The sequence below is a fragment of the Zalophus californianus genome, chromosome 8 (genome assembly GCF_009762305.2).
Source record: "Zalophus californianus isolate mZalCal1 chromosome 8, mZalCal1.pri.v2, whole genome shotgun sequence".
In the NCBI taxonomy this organism is placed as follows: Eukaryota; Metazoa; Chordata; class Mammalia; order Carnivora; family Otariidae; genus Zalophus; species Zalophus californianus.
The window spans coordinates 44,905,826-44,929,849 of NC_045602.1; the positions used below are offsets into that span (position 1 = coordinate 44,905,826).

General features: G+C 40.0%; 1 protein-coding gene across 9 annotated transcripts in view; it reads right to left on the reverse strand.

Annotated features, from left to right (window-relative positions):
• Positions 1–24,024, reverse strand: part of CTNNA2 (catenin alpha 2) — a 1,086,060-nt gene that overhangs the window by 696,100 nt on the left and 365,936 nt on the right. For all 9 annotated transcript variants that reach the window (XM_027622203.2, XM_027622199.2, XM_027622200.2 and 6 more), the window contains one exon: positions 3,897–4,100. In XM_027622203.2, coding sequence (XP_027478004.1) covers positions 3,897–4,100 — 204 coding nt within the window. The remainder of the gene's footprint in view (positions 1–3,896; positions 4,101–24,024) is intronic.

Consider the following 24,024-nt stretch of genomic DNA (forward strand, 5'->3'; position numbering starts at 1 on the left):
AGACAGACACATTCTTCCCACCAGCCACTTTATCAGCAACCTTTGTTTGAAATACAGTTAGAATTTGAGCCCTTCACTTCTACTGCTACTACTTGAGCCAAGCCACCATCCTCTCACGAATTATTTCAGCACCCCCTCTCTTGTCTCCCTACTTTTTTACCCCCTTGTGTTCCTATGGCCTATCTGAGGACCTCAGCCATGGCACTTTCTTCCCAACACTCTCCAACGACTCCCCATGCCATTAAAATCAAAGGCAAATTCCATACAAAACTGCACAAGGCCCTGGGTAGCCTGCCACCTAGTACCCTTGCAGACCCCATCTCCTGTGGCCCCCATTCACTCCCAACAGCCTTGACTGCCTCCCCATGAAGGTCCCTTGGGTCCCGGGCACCCGCTCACAGCAAGGTACTTAACCCCCATGGTCCTTCCACCTCAAGCACTCTTTGCTCCCTCCTCTCCAAAAGGTCTTTCACCAAAAAGTATTTTCTCAATGAACCCTTTCCAGGCCATCCTTATTTACAGCTGTACCCCATGCTCCCTGTCTCCCAGGATTTCTATCACTTGTCATCATCTGAGATAATCCTTGCTCAAATTATTGTCTCCCCCGACTAGAGTGTAACCTCCACAAGAACAGAGAATTTTATCTATTTTGTTCCCTTCTATATCCCAGAATCCTATAACAGTGCCTGGCACAGAGTAACCAGGCACACAATATATATTTGTGGAATGATTATGATTTCTAAATTCAAATCTATCACAAAATCCTTACCAATAAAATACCATGTTTAATTGTTGCCTCTCATGGGGTCACTTTTAGGGTTTTGTTTTGTTTTGTTTTTGATGAAAAAAGTTTTACTGCCACAGGAAAAAAAAACTGTCTAAAATTGTAAGTTAACAGAGAAACGTTTGTCTTCATTATAATTTGGGACTATTTATAGTTCTCAGCATAATACTCCAACCACCACCCTGATGGCACTCATCCAAAAGCCACACATCCTTTAGAAAAAGAGTCTCTCTCTACCCATTATTAGTCTTCACATATGTACAACAGGGATGGTCTATTTAAAGGGGGAGTTTTTTTAAAGAATCTTCTCACTTGGGCTTACATCATCAACTTGAAAAAACAAGGCTCTCCAGGGTTTTCCTTTTCTACCACTGCCACACTGTGATCATAATTTTTGCCACATGCCTCTGTTCAGCCAGCATTTTTCTCTCATACCAGTTTCATTGGGGTACCCAATTTTTGTTACACACACATCAATTTGTATATACTTCTGTGAAACATCTAACACACCACAGATATCCTACTGAGCTCAGTGTAACTCATATGGCCAACCCATGGCTCATGGCCCATGCAGACACTTTTTCCTAATCCTTAGCATACAGCTCTTCTTCCCAATCTCCACCTCCCTGCAGTGGATACTGTTTAGCCTTTATATGATTTTAGAACAGCTCTGCTGAGCTTTGTAAGTCGAAGCTTCATCAGGGAAAGATCAGGAAATTTTCAGAATCCAGAAGTGTCGGTTATGCCCATTTTTAAATCTTTTCTTCTCAATCTAATAAATTCTTTATCCTAATATTGCTTAGCTTACTAAGAGGAATATCTGCAGAGTGATAATTTGATAATACATTTACTCTCAGAGCTTACAAACTTTAAAAAGAAGTGTCTTATAATGAACATCCTAGGCACAACAGGCTAATTTATTGGTTGCTGTTAAACACAAAAGACTTTTCAGTCAAGGCAGAGATGTGTCTGTGGGTTTTATATTAATATATGTTATATCAAAATAAACAAATTGACATTTTGACAGTAGAAATGAGGGCGCTGGACAGAGCTGATACAGCTGCATCCAATTCTACCTTGAAATCACCAAAGAAGTGTGAAGTTGTACAGTTTACATAAAAGTCAGTAGGAAGTGTTTTATTTCAAGCCTTTGATCCTGATGGTTCAAAGTGAATAGCATTTGCACACTGAAATTTAAGCACTAAGCCCACCTATGTATTATCTGTAACCATATCAAAGTAGAAACCAAGTTTTTGTAATACAAAATACAAAACATTCCTGTATCACAGGGTTGTGAACAGAAAAATAAGCACATGGAGTCAATAAAATACAAAACTTCATCAGCTCTACTGATCTATATAAGTTTACACTGAAAGAAAAAAAAAAAACTTCTGCTTGACAGGATTCTAGACACCAAACTGAAAATTACATGTCATATCTCTTTCAACTCTTGTTTAATCACGTTCTGTGATTACTATTCACAGGAACATACTTTTTTTTCTGAAATATTTACATTGACATCTGAACCATCACTGTGATCTCTGCTGTTTCAACTTCCTTCTTTGGCAATAATTCATTGCTAGAAATACCAGCATGCCTTACTATAAAACCATATTCCACATACAAGTAAGTAGCCTGTTGCTATTCTGTTAAAAACAGCAAACACACAGAATCCCAGATTTTATAATCATTAATTTTTTTTGTTAAATCTGCTATTCAAAAGATTCACTCGGCATGGGAGACAATGGCAGTCATCATTTCTAGCGTTACCCAGCATAGCACCCACAGACCAAAATCACAGAAAGTATGAGCCGTCCAGTGTCCTATGGAGAAATCCCCATAAGCAGCTGGATACCATGTTAGACATCCACACCTTATTCTTTGTGTGTTGAAAGTGGGCAAATCTTCTCAAATCAAAGAATCTGAAGGTTGATATAAAGGAGACAGATTTTTGGTTTTCAGTTTGTAAGGCACTCTACATCTTTTTGTTTTCTAGATCAACATTGTCTGAAGAGTCTGGCAGGAGCAGCACTGTTCCTGTCAATGCTGACTCCTGGGGCTTGACCCGTGGGCTGCGTGTCATTTAGGTTGGGTGCGGTCGGTGGGGGTAAGAAGAATTAGGCTGGAGGGAGGATATGGGTTGACTGTGTTGTCTCAGGGTTGCCTCATGGTATTCTAAAAGGACCCAGCATGGGCTTCAAAAGCCGTGAGATTTTCTCAGTGCCCTGCTCCCTACTTGACCACTACATAGAACACCACTTCAACACGTGATGTCAAGACCTCACTTTACCTACATTTTACCACTTTATGCTGAATTCTCTCAAACCCAGGAGTCCAGGACAGGAGAAACTCCAGATCATTCAAGGTCGCAAGCACTGGGCACCACCAACATCACTTCAGCTGAATGAATTTAGCAAATCAATACAAACATAATTCAGTGCCCTTCAAAACAAAGAATACGGATTTCATCTTCTTTGCATAGTTTTCAGGTATGTAACAATTGTCACACTTCATAACTGTGGGAAAGGACGGCTATTGTCTGTGCTGCATATCACTAGATACCACTGAAAACCTGGAGATTAATTCTCATAAGAACTTCCAACTGCACAATGAATCAATACTTTCTCCAAGTTTTACTGCCATTGGAACAGTTCCACCTTAACCGAGCCTGCACAAACATTTGAAAACCTGTTATGCTTATTAATGCCTCTTAAGGATGAAGATCAGCATCTATAGCCATCCTTAGCTCGGAAAGTGCTCTTGTGTAAGAGGACTTCATTACACCCTCATTTCCATCCACCATCCAACTTTCACCGACTACAATCTTACCTCAATCTAAGGCCAGCCATCAAAATGACCACGGAATCATTCAAGTAAACGGCCCAAGTTTTCCTAACCAGGCCCTTCCGCCACTCTCTTCCAGGCTAACAATGCCTTCTGATGCAAGGTCAAGACACCTCTCTGCCAAAGCGGTTCTTCCGTGTCCCTCCCGCCCCGCGCCGAGTCTCTCCCGGGAACACCTGTCCTCTTCTCGTGCTACGCACGCTTCCCTGAAAGCCACGAGTCGGCGCCCAAACCCACCGGACGTGAGCCCCGCGAGCCCAGGACTTACGTTGTTCATGTACTCGCTGAGCAGGTCCTGGAGCGCCTGCCGGACGGCGTTGCACTCGGCCACGATCCTCTCGCGCCGGTCGTCGCGCGTGCAGGACGAGTCGGCCATGAGTGCCGCGCCGCTGATGATGCTCTCCAGTCTCTCCTCGAGCGACGGCCGGAACCTGGCCTCGCTGAACGTCATGGGGTCCAGGATTATCTTATTCTGAAAGCAGCACCATGAAAGAATTAGGGGAGAAGACACGACTGCCTTTGCGCCCTGTTTTCTGAACCAGAAATGTTTGCAGCCAGGGCAAGACTCTCCATGGAGAGGCAGCTGGTTGCGTAGACCAATACCAAAGTGGCCTTGACCAAGTAGCAATTGTCCGTAAGATACTTTCCCCTGAATCTAATCGTCAGGGAAAAAACAGCACATCTTGTTTCAAGAATGTGTTCTCGGAAAAGGCTGCATCAACCAAAGGGTTTTCTAACGAGATTATGACACTGGCTTTGTTGTTTTTATTTTTTTTTTTTTTCTTTTTACATTCATAGCCTTCAAGGAAAGCACATTTCAGGGGAGCACTTTGAAGGATTATGAGAAGATTTTAGAGCCCCAGAGCAAGAACATGATATGTAATCAATGACTTAAAGATCCATCAGTGACTAGTGTACACATTATATCTATTTCATGAGAAGTGGAGAGTCCCATGGCAGGATGCCTTCTGAAACCTTAGCAAATAGCATCCAACAGAAATATACTTTACAGGTTACTTCCCACTAGAAAGTAATATATTTTGTATAAAAAAAACTAGTGTTCTAGAAAAGGATTCATTATATGTGAGTGAGAGATTTGTTACAATTAATTGACAGTATCATGATAAAGATACTGGCATGTTCTGAAGGAGCCTAGATAAGGGAAAAAATAGAAATGTTTCCTTAAAGGAAGGTGTTGCAGAGAACTTAAGCTTCACTTTTCCCCTGCTAATTCTGAGGAGCCTGGAAACATGTAGGTGAGGCTGTCCAGAGGTGGGGGATGTCCAGATACAGAAATAGGCATCCAGATTTCAAGAGATAAATCAGCCTCTATGAGGACCTGTGGATCATCAGGGTTATCTGGACACAAGACAGTGACTGGTATACTAATAATGTCAATAGAACAAGAAGACCATATAAGACCCAATTAATACCAATTCCTAGGGTGTGCAGAAGGATGAGAATCAAAAAAAATGAGATCAAATAAATAGCCAGATAGGATAGGAGCAGAACCTGGAGAATATTATTCCCAGCATGTCAAGGGAGTGGAGAGACACAAATTGTGTGATAACTACATGAAAGAGACAAAACTGACTTTAATCAATGGTTGGTTTCCACCCGGGCCCCATTTTCTGCTCAAAACAAGGAAGATCATTCCAACAATGCTAACTAGAGTGGAAAGACCTGCTGCAGGAAATGGTATGCTCCTCTTCATAGAAGGTACACACTCAGAGGTCTGAGAACCAGAGTGGCGGTAATGGAGTAAATGGTCTTCCAACACTACAATCCTGGGGTAGGATTGCCATTTCATGGCAACTTCCTTTGATTTCCTAATTCCTTAAATGTTCATCAGATTTTAAAAACTGACATTACCTACTAGAATGCTTAGTACTAAAAACCAGTGGAGACTATGAAAGGTACTCGTGTGTTTTTTTTCTAATGGAATATAAAATAACTGCTTAGTTATTACAAAACAGGTCTGACTATATGCCCTGGCAAAGTTTGCCCTAGCCTTCCAATGTACCCTAAGGCAGTTGCTGAAAGTTGTGCTCCAAGCATCAGTGGCTCTGACTCAGAGTCTCCTGTTATAATGCACATATCTCCATGGCAGAGATCCTGTCAACACAAGGGCTATGAGGTGTCGAGGAATGAGTGCAGGTGGGGAGAAAAGAAAGGAAAGAAAGAAAGAGAGAGAAAGAAAGGAAGAGAGAAAGAAAGAGAGAGAGAGACAGAGAAAGAGATGGAAGGAAGGAAAGAAGGAAAAGAAAAAAAGAAAAGAAAAGAAGAGCATCCACTGAACACAGACCAGGTCTGAGGTCCACTGGAATCTTGGATTTCCTAGGAAATTACTCATTGGTCAGTTTAGAGGGCAAATGCATAAGGTCATGCAAACAGAAGATAAAGCTTTTCTGTGGCAGGTTTTGGCATAAAGACCAGCTTCACATTTTTGCTTAGGTCTTAGAAAGAAGATGATTTGTTACTTCACTCAGACCAGTATGACTCAGACCCTGTGCCTTGTGCACTAGTAACCCTCCAAACGGTGTCAAAACATCATGAAGAGGCCTCAGTGCAGGGGATGGCTTTGCAGCATGTATCATTACAGGGAACATTCACAAAGGCAGGCTGAGAAGGGGAACATTGACGTCCCTGCCACACTGGCTGTCTGTACCAGAGCTGGGGAGCCCTTTGAATGCTCTTTCTCACTCTCTTTCCACTGCTGTTGGTTGATGCATCTATGATTATCTTATCATGGAACAAGCATTAAGGACTGTCACTCTAATTAAAGAAACACCTGATCAAAATAGAATTCAACTATTTTCCTTTATAAAGATTATGGATTTTCAAAGAACTCTTCTACAGAAACTCAGATTCACATAAAACATAATGAGAATCATTCGTTCTGCTTTGAGGTTTCAGGAGGCTCTTCAGAATCATATATTGGCTCTAGGATAGATTTTCTTATTATACATTGTACAAAAATATAAAGAAGTGCCAATTTGATGGAAATATACTGAGGTAAATTTGAACTCTTCAATAAAGGCACTGTAAAACAGTTTCTTTGCAGAACAGAGGAAAATGTACCACTGTCATTAGAACATTACTTCCTAAATTATTTTCCATGGAACACTGAGCATAGAGATGTAATGTTTTGACGAAAAAATAAGTTTCCCTGGCCAATATGTTTTGGAAATACTGCATGGCCCAGAGCAAATTATCACATGCAATGCTTTAGGGGAGTTCTGCCTTAAAGGAGTCAGTTTACAGCAACAGTCCTCAAACCTATTGAGCAAAGAGAGGGTTCCCTTTAAAATGCATGCATTACCTAGGAGAACCCAGGAACGCACTTTAGGAACTGTGGCAGTGTCAGCTGAGTGATCTTCCCGCCTGCCATGGCCCTAGGCTGTCATGAAAGTAAATGCACTGAAACACCGAGCGTGAAAAACTCTGCATAAAAGTTACACTGTTCATCACATTTCTAATGGAATTATTCATTATTTATAGATTGGAAGGGAAAAACTTAAAAAATCTCCCTGGGAAAGACACAATAAATTTACAGTCTTCTCATCTCTATCTGTGGTGGAGATGGGAAACACAGAATGATGGATGTAAAAGGCTTTCGGGGAGAGAAAAGGCATAAAGGTAAAGGTCAGTGCACACATGTCTGTGTGTGTGTGCATGTATGTGTGTGGGGGGGGAGGGTATGCATTGCCCATGTGTGTTTAGGTTGTGTATAATGGGTGGAGAGGGATGAATGTGTGGTATACAGGAGGGGGTATGGGTTTTTTGTGTGTTGGTGTAGGTGTGTGTTCAGAAAACTGGCCAGATCTCAAACAAGCTTTAAAAAATAAGAACACACACACACACACACACACACACACACACACACAGCCAAATGAAGCCAGGGGCTCAAGGGCTAGAAGGCAGACTCTATTTAAAGTTAAAAGAAAAAACAAACTCCTGGAACTGAATCCTGATCAAGAAATAACAGAGAATGAACGTCAAAGCAGAGAGAGGGAGGAATATTTGCTTCTGCATGATTTGGGAGTGACTTAAGAAATATCTAGGCAGGTGTCTTTCCTAGCACACTTCAGGGTCATTTCAGACCAGCAAACAGCCTCTTTCCTGCATCAGCGCAGCCTGTCCTCACCTCTCTGTGCGGCTGCCCTCTACTGGCGAGAAGGGGCGAAGCAGCATCCCGGATCAAAACTCTCCTCCCTGGTCACAGAGGAGTATTTTTAAGTGGGTAACAGGCCAGCACCAGAGAAAGGGCAAGGCCAAGGCTTCCTGTCTCCCCCTTTAGACTAAGGTGTGCCCCTGCGAGAGGATTTTATGCTGTTTCCTACTATTTAACGTATTTTAATCCCCTGAGATTTTACATGTTAAGTATGTAAGTCTCATTTGTATTCTTAAAGCTCATTTAGTCTTTTTATGCTTTTGATCTTTCAGTTCCATCTTATATTGTCATTTTAGTTTGTTTTAAAATTGCAGGCCTACATTTCTTTATCTGTTTCTTTTTTAAATGAGACTTTAATTTCTTTTTATCTCACCTATTTTCATTCTGCTTATTTGACTTGCATAACGTTGCATGTTTTACAATTTTTACTTATTGTATTCTTTATTAACATCCTTAATTTTACAAAATGATGTTGCGTTCTTACATTTTAAGGAGTGGCAGTTGGAAAGCATGGCCTTAAAGAAAGCAGCCAAAACAATTCATCCCCAAGCATAGGAGGTTAGGATTCTATTCTTCCATCAAGTCAGTGATTAATGGTCTCTTCTAGTCCTACATAATTGATCCCCCATTTGAACTCTATAAAAATTTTAACTTGAAATAATTCAGGAGTCTATATAGTTCAAAACTGCTTCCTAGAATACATTTACCTCCTCACTGCACGTATAATTGTTAGAAGAGCGCTGCTTTTATTTTTTTTTTATTTTATTATGTTAGTCACCATACATTACATCATTAGTTTTTGAGGTAGTGTTCCATGATTCCTTGTATAACACCCAATGCTCCATGCAGCACGTGCCCTCCTTAATACCCATCACCGGGCTAACCCATCCCCCCACCCCCTCCCCTCTAGAACCCTCAGTTTGTTTCTCAGAGTCCGTAGTCTCTCCCCCCCATTCCCCCCTTCATTTTTCCCTTCCTACTATCTTTTTTTTTTAACATATAATGTATCATTTGTTTCAGAGGTACAGGTCTGTGATTCATTAGTCTTACACAATTCACAGCAGAAGAGCCCTGCTCTTAAATCACAGCTACCATCCATTCTCTCTACAAGGAGTTCTGTGATAGAAATTTCAGTACAATCATGGGAAATTGAGTCATGCTTGATGCAGGCTGATATAGTAGGAGGCAGAAAAGAGACCTCTGCAAAGCAAGAGGTTGAATACATTATAGATGGTTTGATAGGTCTACAATTTGGTGCCCTTAATACTACTTTCTCCATCTTATTGAAGAGAAAAATGATGGTGGGATGTTGAGACATGGTCATTCAGCTAGGAAAGGACACCAGGATTGAACATCGGTCTTTTGACTTTAAGCAGTGTTGCTGTATCAGATAGCCCACATTCAGTTGAAATGAACCTAATTAATCACAATTAGAAAAATATATCTCATAGTTAAGCTGTAGAACTCTCCTAAACTAAATATAATGGCCTAAGTATCATCTCTCATACTGTTTTCTTTTGTGTCATCTGTAGGTCACCTTGCCCTTCCAATAAATAAATGTGTAGAGTCATCCATTCAAAAATGGGTGCCAGTTACTGTGGGTGTCTAAGGGCACAGACCAAATAGTCCTTTTTTATTTCAAGAGGTTTGTGGTCTAATCAAAAATAAAACCAAAAACATGTACAACCAATCCTGATTTGGAAAGCATACCAATGATGTTAAGGAATGATTGAGTGATGGCAATTTGGGAGGTGGGAGGTAAGAAATGTTTCTGGAGGTTATTCCTCAGCTGAGACCTGAGGAATGACAAGTAGTTGACCAAGCAAAGTCAGGGGCAGGAAGAGTTCATGCAGACAGAAGAGGAATTGGGTACCAATGCATGGAGGTGAAGGATAGCATGGTATATGAAAAATATTACAAGAGGCTTATTGAAGCTGAAGTGTGAAGTCAGAGGCTTGGTGCCATGGAGGTACCCCTATCAATTCTCCTTTAAGAGAAACTTCTCTGTGAGCACAGTTGAGGGACTGCCTCCATCTGCTGCACCTAGAGATCCACCCCAGTTTCATTAGAAGCCACACTTGACCGCAGACAGCCCTTGTCAATTACTGAGCACAATCAGGCCACTCTGGTGCAATGGGGGCTGGCCCAACAGGCTGCCTCTGCTCCTGCTCTGGATTTCCCTCAGGCCTGAGGCTTTCTCAGAACTGTGCTGAGCCTCTTCCCACAAACTCCTTTCCTTTCTTGCTCTCCTTGCACAGGTGTTTGACCAGCACTGCAGTCAAAAATCTCTCTCAGCTGATTCTGCTGGTCCTCTCCCACTTTACCCTTCACAGGAATTCCTCCTCACATATCTAATCCCACCTACCTTGGCATTTGCTTCTCCAAGGACATGAATGGACCCAAATAGGAACAGGAGACAGAGTTGGTGAAGAGAGCCCAACCACATCCTGAGAGACTTCTATGCCATGTTAACAAGCTTTCATTTTGTGAACGTTGCTTCAGACAATGAAGAGTCATCAAGAGTTGGAAACACAGGAGTAGTATAATCCTGTTTGGTTTTAGAAAGTTTCCTCTGGCAGTTAGGGAAGTCAGCTTTGGCAGGACTAAAAGTAGAAGACTGAAGACCAATTGCCACGCCTTCAGAACCCAGAAGAAAAATGGGGACAGTACAAGATCATGGTTGTGTAGATAAAGAGTACATACTGTGGGACATATTTAGAATGTCAATCTGCAAAATTTGGAGATATACATCCTATGAGAATAAAGGAGTTGTCATCAAAGATAAAACCTAAATTTATAGCATGGGCAACATGTACAACGCAGGAGTCAGCAAGCTCTATCCTGGGGGTCAGCCTCCTATTTTGTAAATACAGTTTTAGTAGAACACAGTTCAGGCCCATTCATTTACATACTGGCCATTTTCATGCTACAATGGCAGAGTTGAAAAGTTTGGACCGAGATTGTATGGCCCACAAAGCTTGGAATATTTAAAATTGTCACTTTAAGAAAACATTTGCTGACTCTGAATAGGTTTAAGGTGGCTATGATGCATTTAAGTGGAAAAGTCTGGTGGAAGTTAATTATAAGTGTATGAAAATGGGCCATCTATAAAGATGCAGGATCATCAGAATAAAGGCAGGAGTAGAAGCCATGAAAATGGATATGAAATCCCAAGGGAAAGTAACAGAATGAAGACTGAGTCCAAGACACAACATCCAGAAGCTCACAAATGATACAGTAAAGAATGGTCAGAGATTTAACCAGATCCCGGAGATTACACGACCATAGTCGATAAGGGAGAACAGTAGGGAACTCTACAAAGAGAGTAAATAAGATCAAGACTGAAAATGTCCACTGAGTTTAGAAGCTAAGAAGTCACTGGTGATAAATTGTGCTTATGTGTCTATGTATGTCTGTGTGTGCTGTATTTATTTACAAATATCTTAATCCAAAAGCCACATCAGACTTGATGTAAATAGAAGCAATCTAATGTTGAAACAAAACAAAAAAATTCTCAAATTCATAAAAATATTTATTTTTTAAAGATTTATTTATTCATTTGAGAGAGAGAGAGAGAGCAGGAGTAGTGGGAGGGGCAGAGGGAAAGGAGAATCTTAAGCAGACTCCCCACTGAGCTCAGAACTCAATGTGGGGCTTGATCGCACGACCCTGAGATCATGATTTGAGCCGAAACTAAGAGTCCGATGTTTAACCAAGTGAGCCACTCAGGTGTACCTCAAATTATTTAATATTATTCTGAAGGTACTAGAAAACACAACTAGAAAAGAGAAAGAACTAAATGGTATGAAAACTAGAAAGACAATGATACAATCATTTTTGGAGATGTTACACCTATTAATTTGTAAAAATGACGATCTACCAAAAAAATTACTAGAAAACTGTTTTCATGAAGTCACTTGTATCAACATGCAAAATTAATTGCCTTCATATATATAAGGAATATCCAATTGGAAGACCAAATTTACAATAACAAGAACTGCAAAACAAAACACAGGAAAAAAAACAACACCTAGATGGCAATTAGACAAAGCAAGAAATGTGCTCAGATAGATGAGTAATTGTCTGGGTACACATTCCAGAGCAAAGTACAACGCTGGAAGTGCGACCCATGCCCTACAGCTCCGGGGTCCAGGATCTTGCCACAACACTACCTTGTTTCCCTCATGTATCTATTGGTATGTGTGATGCCCATTACCATGAGAAAATTAATGGACCAGCCACTTCTCCACCTCAGATACTGAATGGCAGTAGTATGTGATTGTTTTATATGCTTTAAAGGAGGTATGGAAAACAGTGAACAATTACCAGGGATAAAAGCTCTAAAATGTTACTTTATCCTACTCTTAATTTCTCATTTGTTTTAAAATGGTCTGTGGGTATTCTAAAACACTTTTTCTACCAAGAGGGAAAACACAAATATATCTTAGTTTTTCTTTGGCCAGGAATTGACTATCTTAGAACTGAATTTGTATCTAATTGCTCTCAAAGCAGTAGCTGAGCAAGAATGGCATACCAGGTATAATTTGGAGCATTAAAGTCAAATGTTTAACTACAGTTATGCCAGTAGAAAGGCTCTAGAATACACCTAACACTAATGGAGTGGTTTTATACCCACATATTAAGTTCCTAAGATTCTAAATGCACAGATGAGAAAGGTAAAGTTTTTTTCTTTAGTAACCAAGAAACTGCTCATTAAAAAGTCGGACAAAATTTTATTTATGATCTTTAGTTTTCTGTCTTTTGATGTGAAACCCTTTAGAGAATTAATCATCTCAAATGTATGCATAATTTTCAAGATGCCAAAAAAAGACAACAAAGAAAATAATTTTTTAGTATAAACTATGTACTGATTTAATAATTTGTTGTCCCAAATCTAATCTTATAAACATGGAAAAGGCAAAAAGCAAATGCTAGTGGTATGAGAAAGTCCTATGGGGCACCTGGGTGGCTCAGTTGGTTAAGCAACTGCCTTCGGCTCAGGTCATGGTCCTGGAGTCCCGGGATCGAGTTCCGCATCGGGCTCCCTGCTCAGCAGGGAGTCTGCTTCTCCCTCTGACCCTCTTCCCTCTCATGCTCTCTATCTCTCATTCTCTCTCTCTCTCAAATAAATAAATAAAAAATCTTAAAAAAAAAAAAAAAGAAAGTCCTATGGTTTTCTTTGTTGTTTGTGACAACCGTGCAAGATAAATGTGTCCTGGGATTTTTACTACCTTCATGGTTTGAAGCAGCAACTAAGAAAAATAATAACTTGTACTGTTCTACCTCATGAATACTGGACCCTCACCAGCTGTTGTCCAACATAACTATTTTGAATCAAATAAATAGAAAAAAAAAGGGGGGGGTCAACAGGGTCTTCTGCAGTCATTCACCTTCCTCTCCAGAAGGTCTTAAAAAAATTCTCAAGGAGGAAGGTAACATCAGCCAGGTGCATTCTTCTAAACGAAAAAGTCATTCTGATATGGAATCATTAAAGCAGTGACAATCAGAAAACCAAAGGACAATGCGTCTTTTAGTGGGATACTATTTCTCCTTTAATTATTCTGAGCTTCTACCAGGAAAAGAGAACAATGTATAGATGACTTCACTTCCTCTCCCCATACTTTCATCCTCACCTCACTCTCCTATTTACCTCGGCATATTTCAGTTGTTTGCTTGGTCTCAGTGGTGGTGTGTAGCTGGGTAGGTCATGTTTCACTTCCACCATAGCCCTTCCTTCTTCCTTCCTTCCTTCCTTCCTTCCTTCCTTCCTTCCTTCCTTCTTTCTCCCTAGTTTAAAATTTGAGAGTCCCTATGTTTTCCTGCTACTTGAAGGAGGACACGGCCATGTTGGCTGGTGGCAGCAGGACGAGGGAAATCCAAGTTTTAGTTTGGTTTAGAGCTTCATGCTACCTACGCCTTTTAGAAATGGTCTAGATCATAGAAGGTCACAAAGAGCCCTAGTGGGACCAAAGTGTCTTAACACATTTAATTTTATTCCTGTATGATTTTGATACAATGCGAAACAAAACAAGTGAGCAAATCCTGGCAACACCCATTAACTATTTACTCCAGTGTTATTTAAACAATGTCTGTTATCCAGTTAAAAATATCTGACTAGTAACCCCTGAAGCAGTCTTTCCCAGTTGCCCATTAAAATGCCTACAGACGGAGGGGAAATAATGGAATTTTGTAGCACGGAAAATTGAGAATGAAAGCCATCTACAGACAATGAGGCATGATAATAATTCTGACTCCGAGTGCTTTAAATACTTCCTTTAAAGACTCAAGTCTAAGATAAAAGCATAAATCAAGACCAGTTTAATAAATTAACCAGGGTTTCTAAATCAAAAGCATGTTATTTGTTCGGTTTTGAAAACTCATTCTCCCTGTAGTGTATCAATAATTAACACAGAAACATTTTCATCTTTTTCATTCTGTGCCAAGCTCTCCCAGTGAGAATCTTTCTATCTTTACATGAAAAGTTTCTCTTGGCCTAATTGAGGTAACATTTGGAATGCAAAATATTAAGGATATGGAGTTTTAATCATCTATTTTTTATTAAGCTACAAAAAAACCTCTTACCTCCATTTGGATTTGCTTTAATTTTAAAATTGCATAGTACCTTATTGATTTCTTCTCTTTCTTCTCAGGCATATACTTAAAAATAAACTAATTATGCCATTTATCTACTTAAGATATTATTTGCAATTAAACAGCTCAGTTTAATTGTAAATAAATGACAATGATAATGACTTGATAATTATGCAGCACTTCTTATTCTTACATATTTAAGGGTTTTGTTTTTTTTTTTTTTTTTAAGAGAAATCAAAGCCTATATGAATTCCATTTGAGAGGAGAAACTATTTAGGAAGACAGAATTATTTACCAAAGTTAATGCATAAAAAACAGCGAGCAAGCAAGTCCAGCTCTGGGATGTTCCTACTAGATGTTATACACCAGTGGAGGCTGGTTCCATTTTCCCTACTCCCATCATCTGTGGATGTTGCTGAGATGCTGTGTACACTTTCTGAACACAAGTTCTGACAAGAATAATAGCTAACAATCACACTAAAGCAGGGCAAAGGTAATCATCCTAAGCTTTACATTAATGACTGATTAGAAAGCAAGTTATCTAAAAGGCATTTAATCAAATCAAATCTTTAGAGGGTCAAAGAAAGAAAACATTTAGTCTTGCTGAAATCTCTTTTCTCCCCCTTGAATTCTCTACATTGCCAACCACCTTTTTAATTCAGTTCTCATCAATTAACCATCCACTCCTTAGTTGGCTCATCTATGCTTAACAATCTCCTGCTTTACTGTGGTTCTCCTTATACCCCTCTGAGGGCTCTTTCTCTCATTTCTTCCCCAGTTCTTTGTGTCCTTGATCTACCCAAGTAGCTGGCAAATCTCAAGGTCCCACTCCATGTCCTCAGACAGCTCAACTCCTGCCATGCTTTTAGCCATCCCCTGCTCATGAATGAGAACTTAAGTTCTGACCCTCTCAAGGCCCAGGCCCTTACCTAGTACTACAGTTGCACACTGAATATTGCCATCTGGATGTCCATCACTTCGAGCATAACATGTGTAAGAACAAACTCCTCCTCATCCTCCAAAGCCTAGCACCCTCATTTCCATGGAGGAAAAGCAGAAGCAAGAAGGAAACAGAAACCCATTACCTCACTCTAATCTCCAGTGCACTAATGGGAAACTAGACCAATGAGGAATCCTCACTTTACAAAAATGAAGGGAGGGGTGCCTGGTTGGCTCAGCTGGTTAAGCGGCTGCCTTCAGCTCAGGTCATGATCCCAGGGTCCTGGGATTGAGCCCTGTGTCGGGCTCCCTGCTCAGTGGGGAGCCTGCTTCTCCCTCTCCCTCCGCCTGCCTCTCTGCCTACTTGTGCTCTCTGTCAAAATAAATAAATAAAATCTTTAAAAAAAAAATGAAGGGAATGCTGCTCACACAGGGTAAGTGACTTGCTCAAGACCACACAATAAACAACCTAAGTCTCTGACTCCAAAGCCCATGCGCTTGCAGCCTCATTCTCCCAGGCACTAGTGTTGAAACACCAAGCATCAGGACAATCTATGACCAGGTGTAAAATGGAACAGAGTTAGATGGTGTGGATTAGAATCCTGACTCCAACTCCTTCTGGCTGTAACTTCTAGCTGAGCAGGTTGCTTAAATGATGAGTGTTTCTTCATTTGAAAAATAGGGATACCAGCAGTATCAGTATCTATACTATAGGGTTGCTAATTAAATAAGATAATATGTATAAAAAGCTTAGAATAATATATGACACATAGAAGTAATAAATAACAACTAAGTCATGTGAAATAGCTTTTTAAATGTAATAGTTTATACTTCCATTGTCACTCCATCCTCCACCCTTTATTAGGCCACCATCACCTCCCATTTATTCTACCATCAAGACTCTCCATTGATCTCTTTTCTTGTACAACTTATTTTTCCCCAACAAACCATTTTCAAAATTCTGTTGAATCCCTATTATCCAGCTGGCCCAAAACCTGCCATGGCTCCCCAACTACCTATAATCACCAACCACTTGACAATTTATAGATGCTGCAATCTTACCTGGTAGCTTTCCAATCCTATTTCTGTCCTCTCTTTTTAAAATATGTCAAAATTCCGAGCATAACTAAGCAATGGGTTGCATTTTTCACCCAACCCTCAGAACTGGGATGTCATTTTCAGCAAGTACAGACTAAAGAAATACAAGCTCATAACCATCACTTTCTGTTCCAGGTCCCCAGGCTTCAAGATTCTCTGCAATCTAACACCAGTCTCTGCTTCTCTAACTTCACCTCCCATGACTCCACTCACGAACCTCTGGTTCCAGCCAAAGTGGTCTCCGACTGTCACACTCCACCCCATATACTTCATGTGTTACCACAGCATTAATTATTCTCTGTTAAATCTTTCGATACCTTCCTCCCTGATGCTTCTGTGAAGCTCTTATTGACCCTACTCAGGGAAGACTATCTTTAAATCTGTCTACTAGGCTCTCTCCCTTAAGTCCCATTATTGAACTCCTTGTCACTTATCATCCAGCTTACCTCTATGACTCTTGTCTGACATTATCGTGTACTGTTAGTGGGGTGAGTGTATGCGTGTGAGAGAGAGAGAGAGAGAACACACACCGATTAGGATGCTTTCCTTACAATTTGGTATCTTTTGCATTCCATTGAGTGCTTCACACATAAGTAGTTGACAAATACTTGATTAGCAGATTTAGGGTTCATTAACAAAAATGCTCTTTTTCCTACCTCAACAAAAAGCATCTAGAGCATTGCAGGGCACTACAGTGAACCTATGTGCAGATGAATCCATGTGGGTGGCCCTTCAGTCACATATGCACATGTTGGTCTACACTGGTATTTGATGTGGCTCAGTGAGCTTGAGATTCAGAATTACTGGAATGGGGTGCATCACCTATTGTGATGACAAATGTCAGTTCTGCTGTCTGGGTGAGGCAAACTCGCTGAGGCAGCCAAATCCTCTGGTTGGTGAACCACCATTGTAAAATCCTTGATCCTGATTCATCTAAAAAGGAATGGTTTTGAATTTCCATACATCATAAGCTACACCAGTAAGTGTTCATAAAGTGTGCACCTAAGTATAGAATGTGTATGTGAAGAGGGGAGTGTTATTGCAAGCAGCAATGTCACAAATAAAAATTATACAATTGAAAGTCTCACATGAAGGTTTGATTAAACTGGAGTCAGTTAACAATGGCTTCTGTGCCAAATTAGACCTGCTATCTATTTTTGTATGCTTTACAAGCTAAGAATGGCTTTTGCATTCTTAAATAGTTGAAACAACCATGTGCCTACCAACACATTACATTTCTATCTAAAGTTATCTCACTTGTTATATCTTTAAATATTAAAAAGATTAGCAACAAAGGCAGTCCTGAGAGGAAAGTATATAGCAATACAAGCCTTTCTCAAGAAACAAGAAAGGTCTCAAATACACAACCTAACCCTACACCTAAAGGAGCTGGAGAAAGAACAGCAAAGAAAGCCTAAACCCAGCAGGAGAAGAGAAATCATAAAGATCAGAGCAGAAATCAATGAAATAGAAACCAAAAGAACAGTAGAACAGATCAACGAAACTAGGAGCTGGTTCTTTGAAAGAATTAACAAGATTGATAAACCCCTGGCCAGACTGATCAAAAAGAAAAGAGAAATGACCCAAATCAACAAAATCATGAATGAAAGAGGAGAGATCACAAGCAACACCAAAGAAATACAAACAATTATAAGAACATATTATGAGCAACTCTATGCCAGCAAATTAGATAACCTGGAAGAAATGGGTGCATTCCTAGAGATGTATCAACTACCAAAATTGAACCAGGAAGAAATAGAAAACCTGAACAGACCTATAACCACTAAGGAAATTGAAACAGTCATCAAAAATCTCCCAAGAAACAAAAGCCCAGGGCCAGATGGCTTCCCAGGGGAATTCTATCAGACATTTCAAGAAGAATTAATACCTATTCTCCTGAAACTGTTCCAAAAAATAGAAATGGAAGGGAAACTTCCAAACTCATTTTATGAGGCCAGCATTACCTTGATCCCAAAACCAGACAAAGACCCCATCAAAAAAGAGAATTACAGACCAATATCCTTGATGAACATGGATGCAAAAATTCTCACCAAAATACTAGCCAATAGGATCCAACAGTACATTAAAAGGATTATTCACCACGACCAAGTGGGATTTATCCCTGGGCTGCAAGGCTGGTTCAACATCCGCAAATCAATCAACGTGATACAATACATTAACAAAAGAAGGAACAAGAATCATATGATCCTCTCAATAGATGCAGAAAAAGCATTTGACAAAGTACAACATCCTTTCTTGATCAAAACTCTTCAGAGTATAGGGATAGAGGGTACATACCTCAATATCATAAAAGCCATCTATGAAAAACCTACAGCGAATATCATTCTCAATGGGGAAAGGCTGAGAGCTTTTCCCCTAAGGTCAGGAACGCGGCAGGGATGTCCACTCTCACCACTGCTATTCAACATAGTATTAGAAGTCCTAGCCACAGCAATCAGACAACAAAAAGAAATCAAAGGCATCCAAATCGGCAAAGAGGAAGTCAAACTCTCACTCTTTGCAGATGATATGATACTGTATGTGGAAAACCCAAAAGACTCCACCCCAAAACTGCTAGAACTCATACAGGAATTCAGTAAAGTAGCAGGATATAAAATCAATGCACAGAAATCAGTGGCATTCCTATACACCAACAACAAGACAGAAGAGAGACAAATCAAGGAGTCTATCCCATTTACAATTGCACCCAAAACCATTAGATACCTAGGAATAAATCTAACCAAAGAGGCAAAGGATCTGTACTCAGAAAACTATAAAATACTCAGGAAAGAAATTGAAGAAGACACAAAGAAATGGAAAAACGTTCCATGCTCATGGATTGGGAGAATCAACATTGTGAAGATGTCAATGCTACCTAGAGCAATCTACACATTCAATGCAATCCCCATCAAAATACCATCCACTTTTTTCAAAGAAATGGAACAAATAATCCTAAAATTTGTATGGAACCAGAAGAGACCCAGAATAGCCAGAGGAATACTGAAAAAGAAAAGCAAACCTGGCGGCATCACAATTCCGGACTTCCAGCTCTATTACAAAGCTGTCATCATCAAGACAGTATGGTACTGGCACAAAAACAGACACATAGATCAATGGAACAGAATCGAGAGCCCAGAAATGGACCCTCAACTCTATGGTCAACTTATTTTTGACAAAGCAGGAAAGAATGTCCAATGGCAAAAAGACAGTCTCTTCAACAAATGGTGTTGGGAAAATTGGACAGCCACATGCAGAAGAATGAAACTGGACCATTTCCTTACACCACACACAAAAATAGACTCCAAATGGTTGAAAGACCTAAACGTGAGACAGGAGTCCATCCAAATCCTAAAGGAGAACACAGGTAGCAACCTTTTCGACCTTAGCCGCAGCAACTTCTTCCTAGAAACATCGCCAAAGGCACGGGAAGCCAGGGCAAAAATGAACTGTTGGGATTTCATCAAGATAAAAAGCTTCTGCACAGCAAAAGAAACAGTCCACAAAACCAAAAGACAACCGACAGAATGGGAGAAAATATTTGCAAATGACATATCAGATAAAGGGCTAGTATCCAAAATCTATAAAGAACTTATCAAACTCAACACCCAAAGAACAAATAATCCAATCAAGAAATGGGCAGAAGACATGAACAGACATTTCTCCAAGGAAGACATCCAAATGGCCAACAGACACATGAAAAAGTGCTCAACATCGCTTGGCATCAGGGAAATCCAAATCAAAACCTCAATGAGATACCACCTCACACCCGTCAGAATGGCTAAAATTAACAAGTCAGGGAACGACAGATGTTGGCGGGGATGTGGAGAAAGGGGAACCCTCCTACACTGTTGGTGGGAATGCAAGCTGGTGCAACCCCTCTGGAAAACAGTATGGAGGTTCCTCAAACAGTTGAAATTAGAGCTACCATTCGATCCAGCAATTGCACTACTGGGTATTTACCACAAAGATACAAATGTAGGGACCCAAAGGGGTACGTGTACCCCAATGTTTATAGCAGCAATGTCCACCATAGCCAAACTGTGGAAAGAGCCAAGATGCCCATCGACAGATGAATGGATAAAGAAGATGTGGTATATATACACAATGGAATATTATGCAGCCATCAAAAGGAATGAGATCTTGCCATTTGCAACGACGTGGATGGAACTGGAGGGTGTTATGCTGAGTGAAATAAGTCAATCAGAGAAAGACATGTATCACATGACCTCACTGATATGAGGAATTCTTAATCTCAGGAAAGAAACTGAGTGTTACTGGAGTGGTTGGGGGTGGGAGGGATGGGGTGGCTGGGTGATAGATATTGGGGAGGGTATGTGCTACGGTGAGCGCTGTGAATTGTGCAAGACTGTTGAATCACAGATCTGTACTTCTGAAACAAATAATGCAACATATTTTAAGAAAAAAGAAAAAGAAGAAGATAACAGGAGAGGAAGAAAAGGGGAGTATGTCAGAGGGGGAGACGAACCATGAGAGATGATGGACTCTGAAAAACAAACTGAGGGTTCTAGAGGGGAGGGGGGTAGGGGGATGGGTTAGCCTGGTGATGGGTATTGAGGAGGGCACGTTCTGCATGGAGCACTGGGTGTTATGAACAAACAATGAATCATGGAACACTGCACCAAAAACTAATGATGTAATATATGGTGATTAACATAACAATAAAAAAATAAAAAAAAAAAGATTAGCAACAAGGGAAAAATAAAGATATGACATGAACCCAAGAATTCAGGAACTGAGTAATTAGTTATTGGATTATCAAAAGTTGAATTTTTTAAGTTTAATGATAGGAGAAACAAACTTCTTATCCCAGAAATTAGTTACACTATAGGTCTGTGGTTTGGAATGTTAAATTAGCCATTTAAAACAGTCAATTTATATTTCTCAGAAGCAATTATGACTTAATTGCTGTTATCAACCTAATAAATTACTAGGTGATTTCCACAAACTGGTTATACACTCAAATTTTATGTCTGATGAAAGAATAATTGTATCAATATTCTGCAAATATGAAAAGGAAATTGGTTCATTGGCCACAAGGGAAATGCATATACCTTGAGTGTAAACTCATCTATCTTTTTCTGTCTATCTTTAAGCAGGCGAATTAAAATGGGAAAGAAATAGTTTGTGTCTCACAGGAATAATGTGCAATATGTTAATAGTTTTTCAAGTAACACAGCATGGCTGGAAAAATATTCTTTGTGCCTAATGAGAATGTCATGTTCTCTTGTGAACTCTGGATTCTGATGTATATCTGTTGGCAACAATTTAAATTACGTAGATTCTTTTCATAACACTAGAAAACAGATACCTCAAAAGGGTTAACGCAACCAAGATAATGAATGCCCACTGGAACATAACAATGTTCATGAAGACAGGAATATCTGTTGTAAAAAAATATAGCATATGGCAACAGTCCAAAAAGCTGAGAAGAAATTATAAATGGAGAAATCATAGCCACTAAGGTCAAAACAATGAGTATATTCATTTATGTATCCATTCAACAAACTTTTATTTCAGGTCTATGTGCTCACCTGGGCTAGCTGGTGCAGATGAGAACATAAATGAGACTTGGTCTCTAATCTCCTGATGCTCACAAACGGAGACACAGAAACTAGAGATATAGTAATATGTTTAACATTAATATACATAAAGTATAATAGCAACAGAAGTAATAGTGGTTTAGTTATTTGGAAAATTAAGGAAAGTTTTGAAAATAAACTACCTGGGTAAGAATGAGTACAAATATATTAGGTTAATAAAAAAGGGGGAAGAAAGTTCAGACAGAGAAAACGCCACAAAAGGCAGCATGTGAGTTAAATAACAATTGTCTACCTGAAGAACAAACAATTAGAACGGAAGGCAAGGACAGAAATTGGGCGCCTGGGTGGCTCAGTTGGTTAAGCGACTGCCTTCGGCTCAGGTCATGATCCTGGAGTCCCGGGATCGAGTCCCGCGTTGGGCTCCCCGCTCAGCAGGGAGTCTGCTTCTCCCTCTGACCTTCTTCCCTCTCATGTGCTCTCTATCACAAATAAATAAATAAAATCTTAAAAAAAAAAGGGGGGGGGACAGGAGAGGGAGTCAGGGGCCGACTGAAATGATGTGATGCCATGCTAAGAACTTTTAACTTTATCCCAAAGATGCAATTTTGCTGGTAAATAATGCAGAGTAGCTTATTTGCATTTTGGAAAAGCCAGACAGGCAGAGATGATGGAATGAAGGGGGAAGACGCTGGGAGGGGGGGCAAGACAAGCAGTTAGGAAATGACTGCAATGATCCAGGCAAAACACATGGGCCTGAATAAACCCGTGCTCCTCGAGAGGATGGTGAGGGGCCGAGGCAGGACTCGTAAAAGGAACGGAACTGGGAGGATCTCAAGAGTAACTGGAGAGGAGAGTGGTATATAAGACTCTTAGTTTTCTGGACTGAATGACCACATTCAAAGAGATAGTACCTTTAACTAAAACAATAAATACAAGAAGAAAATTTAGGATTGATGGAGGAAAAAACTAGGTTGAGTCTAAGAATTTAGATGCTTAAAAGTCATCCAAATTAATATGTCACACTATGGGGCTGGACACAGGTCTGGAGCTCAGAAGAGGTTGACACAAGAGAAACAGATGTGGGCTACAGAGAATTCCAGCAAAAGAGGCCCTTTAGTGAGAATTGGATGGGGTAAATGACAGAACTCTATGGAAAAGCCATATTTAGGTGGCAGGAAAGAAGAGCAAGCCAAGGAGACTGAGATGTCAAAAAGGCAAGTAAAAAATGAAGCATAAAGAAGTTATTCATGAAAGTCAAAGGGAACATGACCTTGAAGGAAGTAGCAGTTTGAGGAAAGGGATGATTTAGGATGACCAGGGTTACCTCAGAAGTTAAGGCCTAGGAAGTGGCAGCTTTCTAAGGCAGATGGCTTGACGACTTTTAAGTTTTCCAAAATCCAAGATAAAAGATATACTGACTTTAACCTAAGGGCTAAAGCACATGGCAAGGTCAAAGATATTTGTTATAATTATTATGTTTTATTTTACATCATTACGAACAATTTTTCACTGTAATACTTTTTTCCCTTCCTTAGATACAAATAAGTTCTGACAGCAACTACAACCCTTTGGCTAAAATGACTGACTCATCTGGCCGCATCTGCTATCCAGCAGACATGGTCACTCATTGATTCATTTAACAAATGTTTATTGAGAGCTTACTAAGTACCAGGCAGTGTTAGCTACCAGAAGTAAAATTGCTACCACCAAGTAATTTCAATGGGACACAATCCAAAGGATATGAATTTTTTTAAGGTTTAAGTAATCTCTATATCCAACATGGGACTCGAACCTACAACCCCAAGATCAAGAAGTGCATACTCCACCGAATGCCCCAAAAGGATATGAATTGTTAAAACACATGAAAACCTTGGACATCTGTTACTGATTTTAACCGCTCATGAAAACTCTATGTGGAAAGTCATGAGTTGGGGTTGCTTGAAAGACAGGAAAATTCTTGTTACTTTTGAGCAACCTGCTAAGAAAACACAGCTCTGTTAGCTGGATAAATGCTATTTACCTAAGTGTGTAGT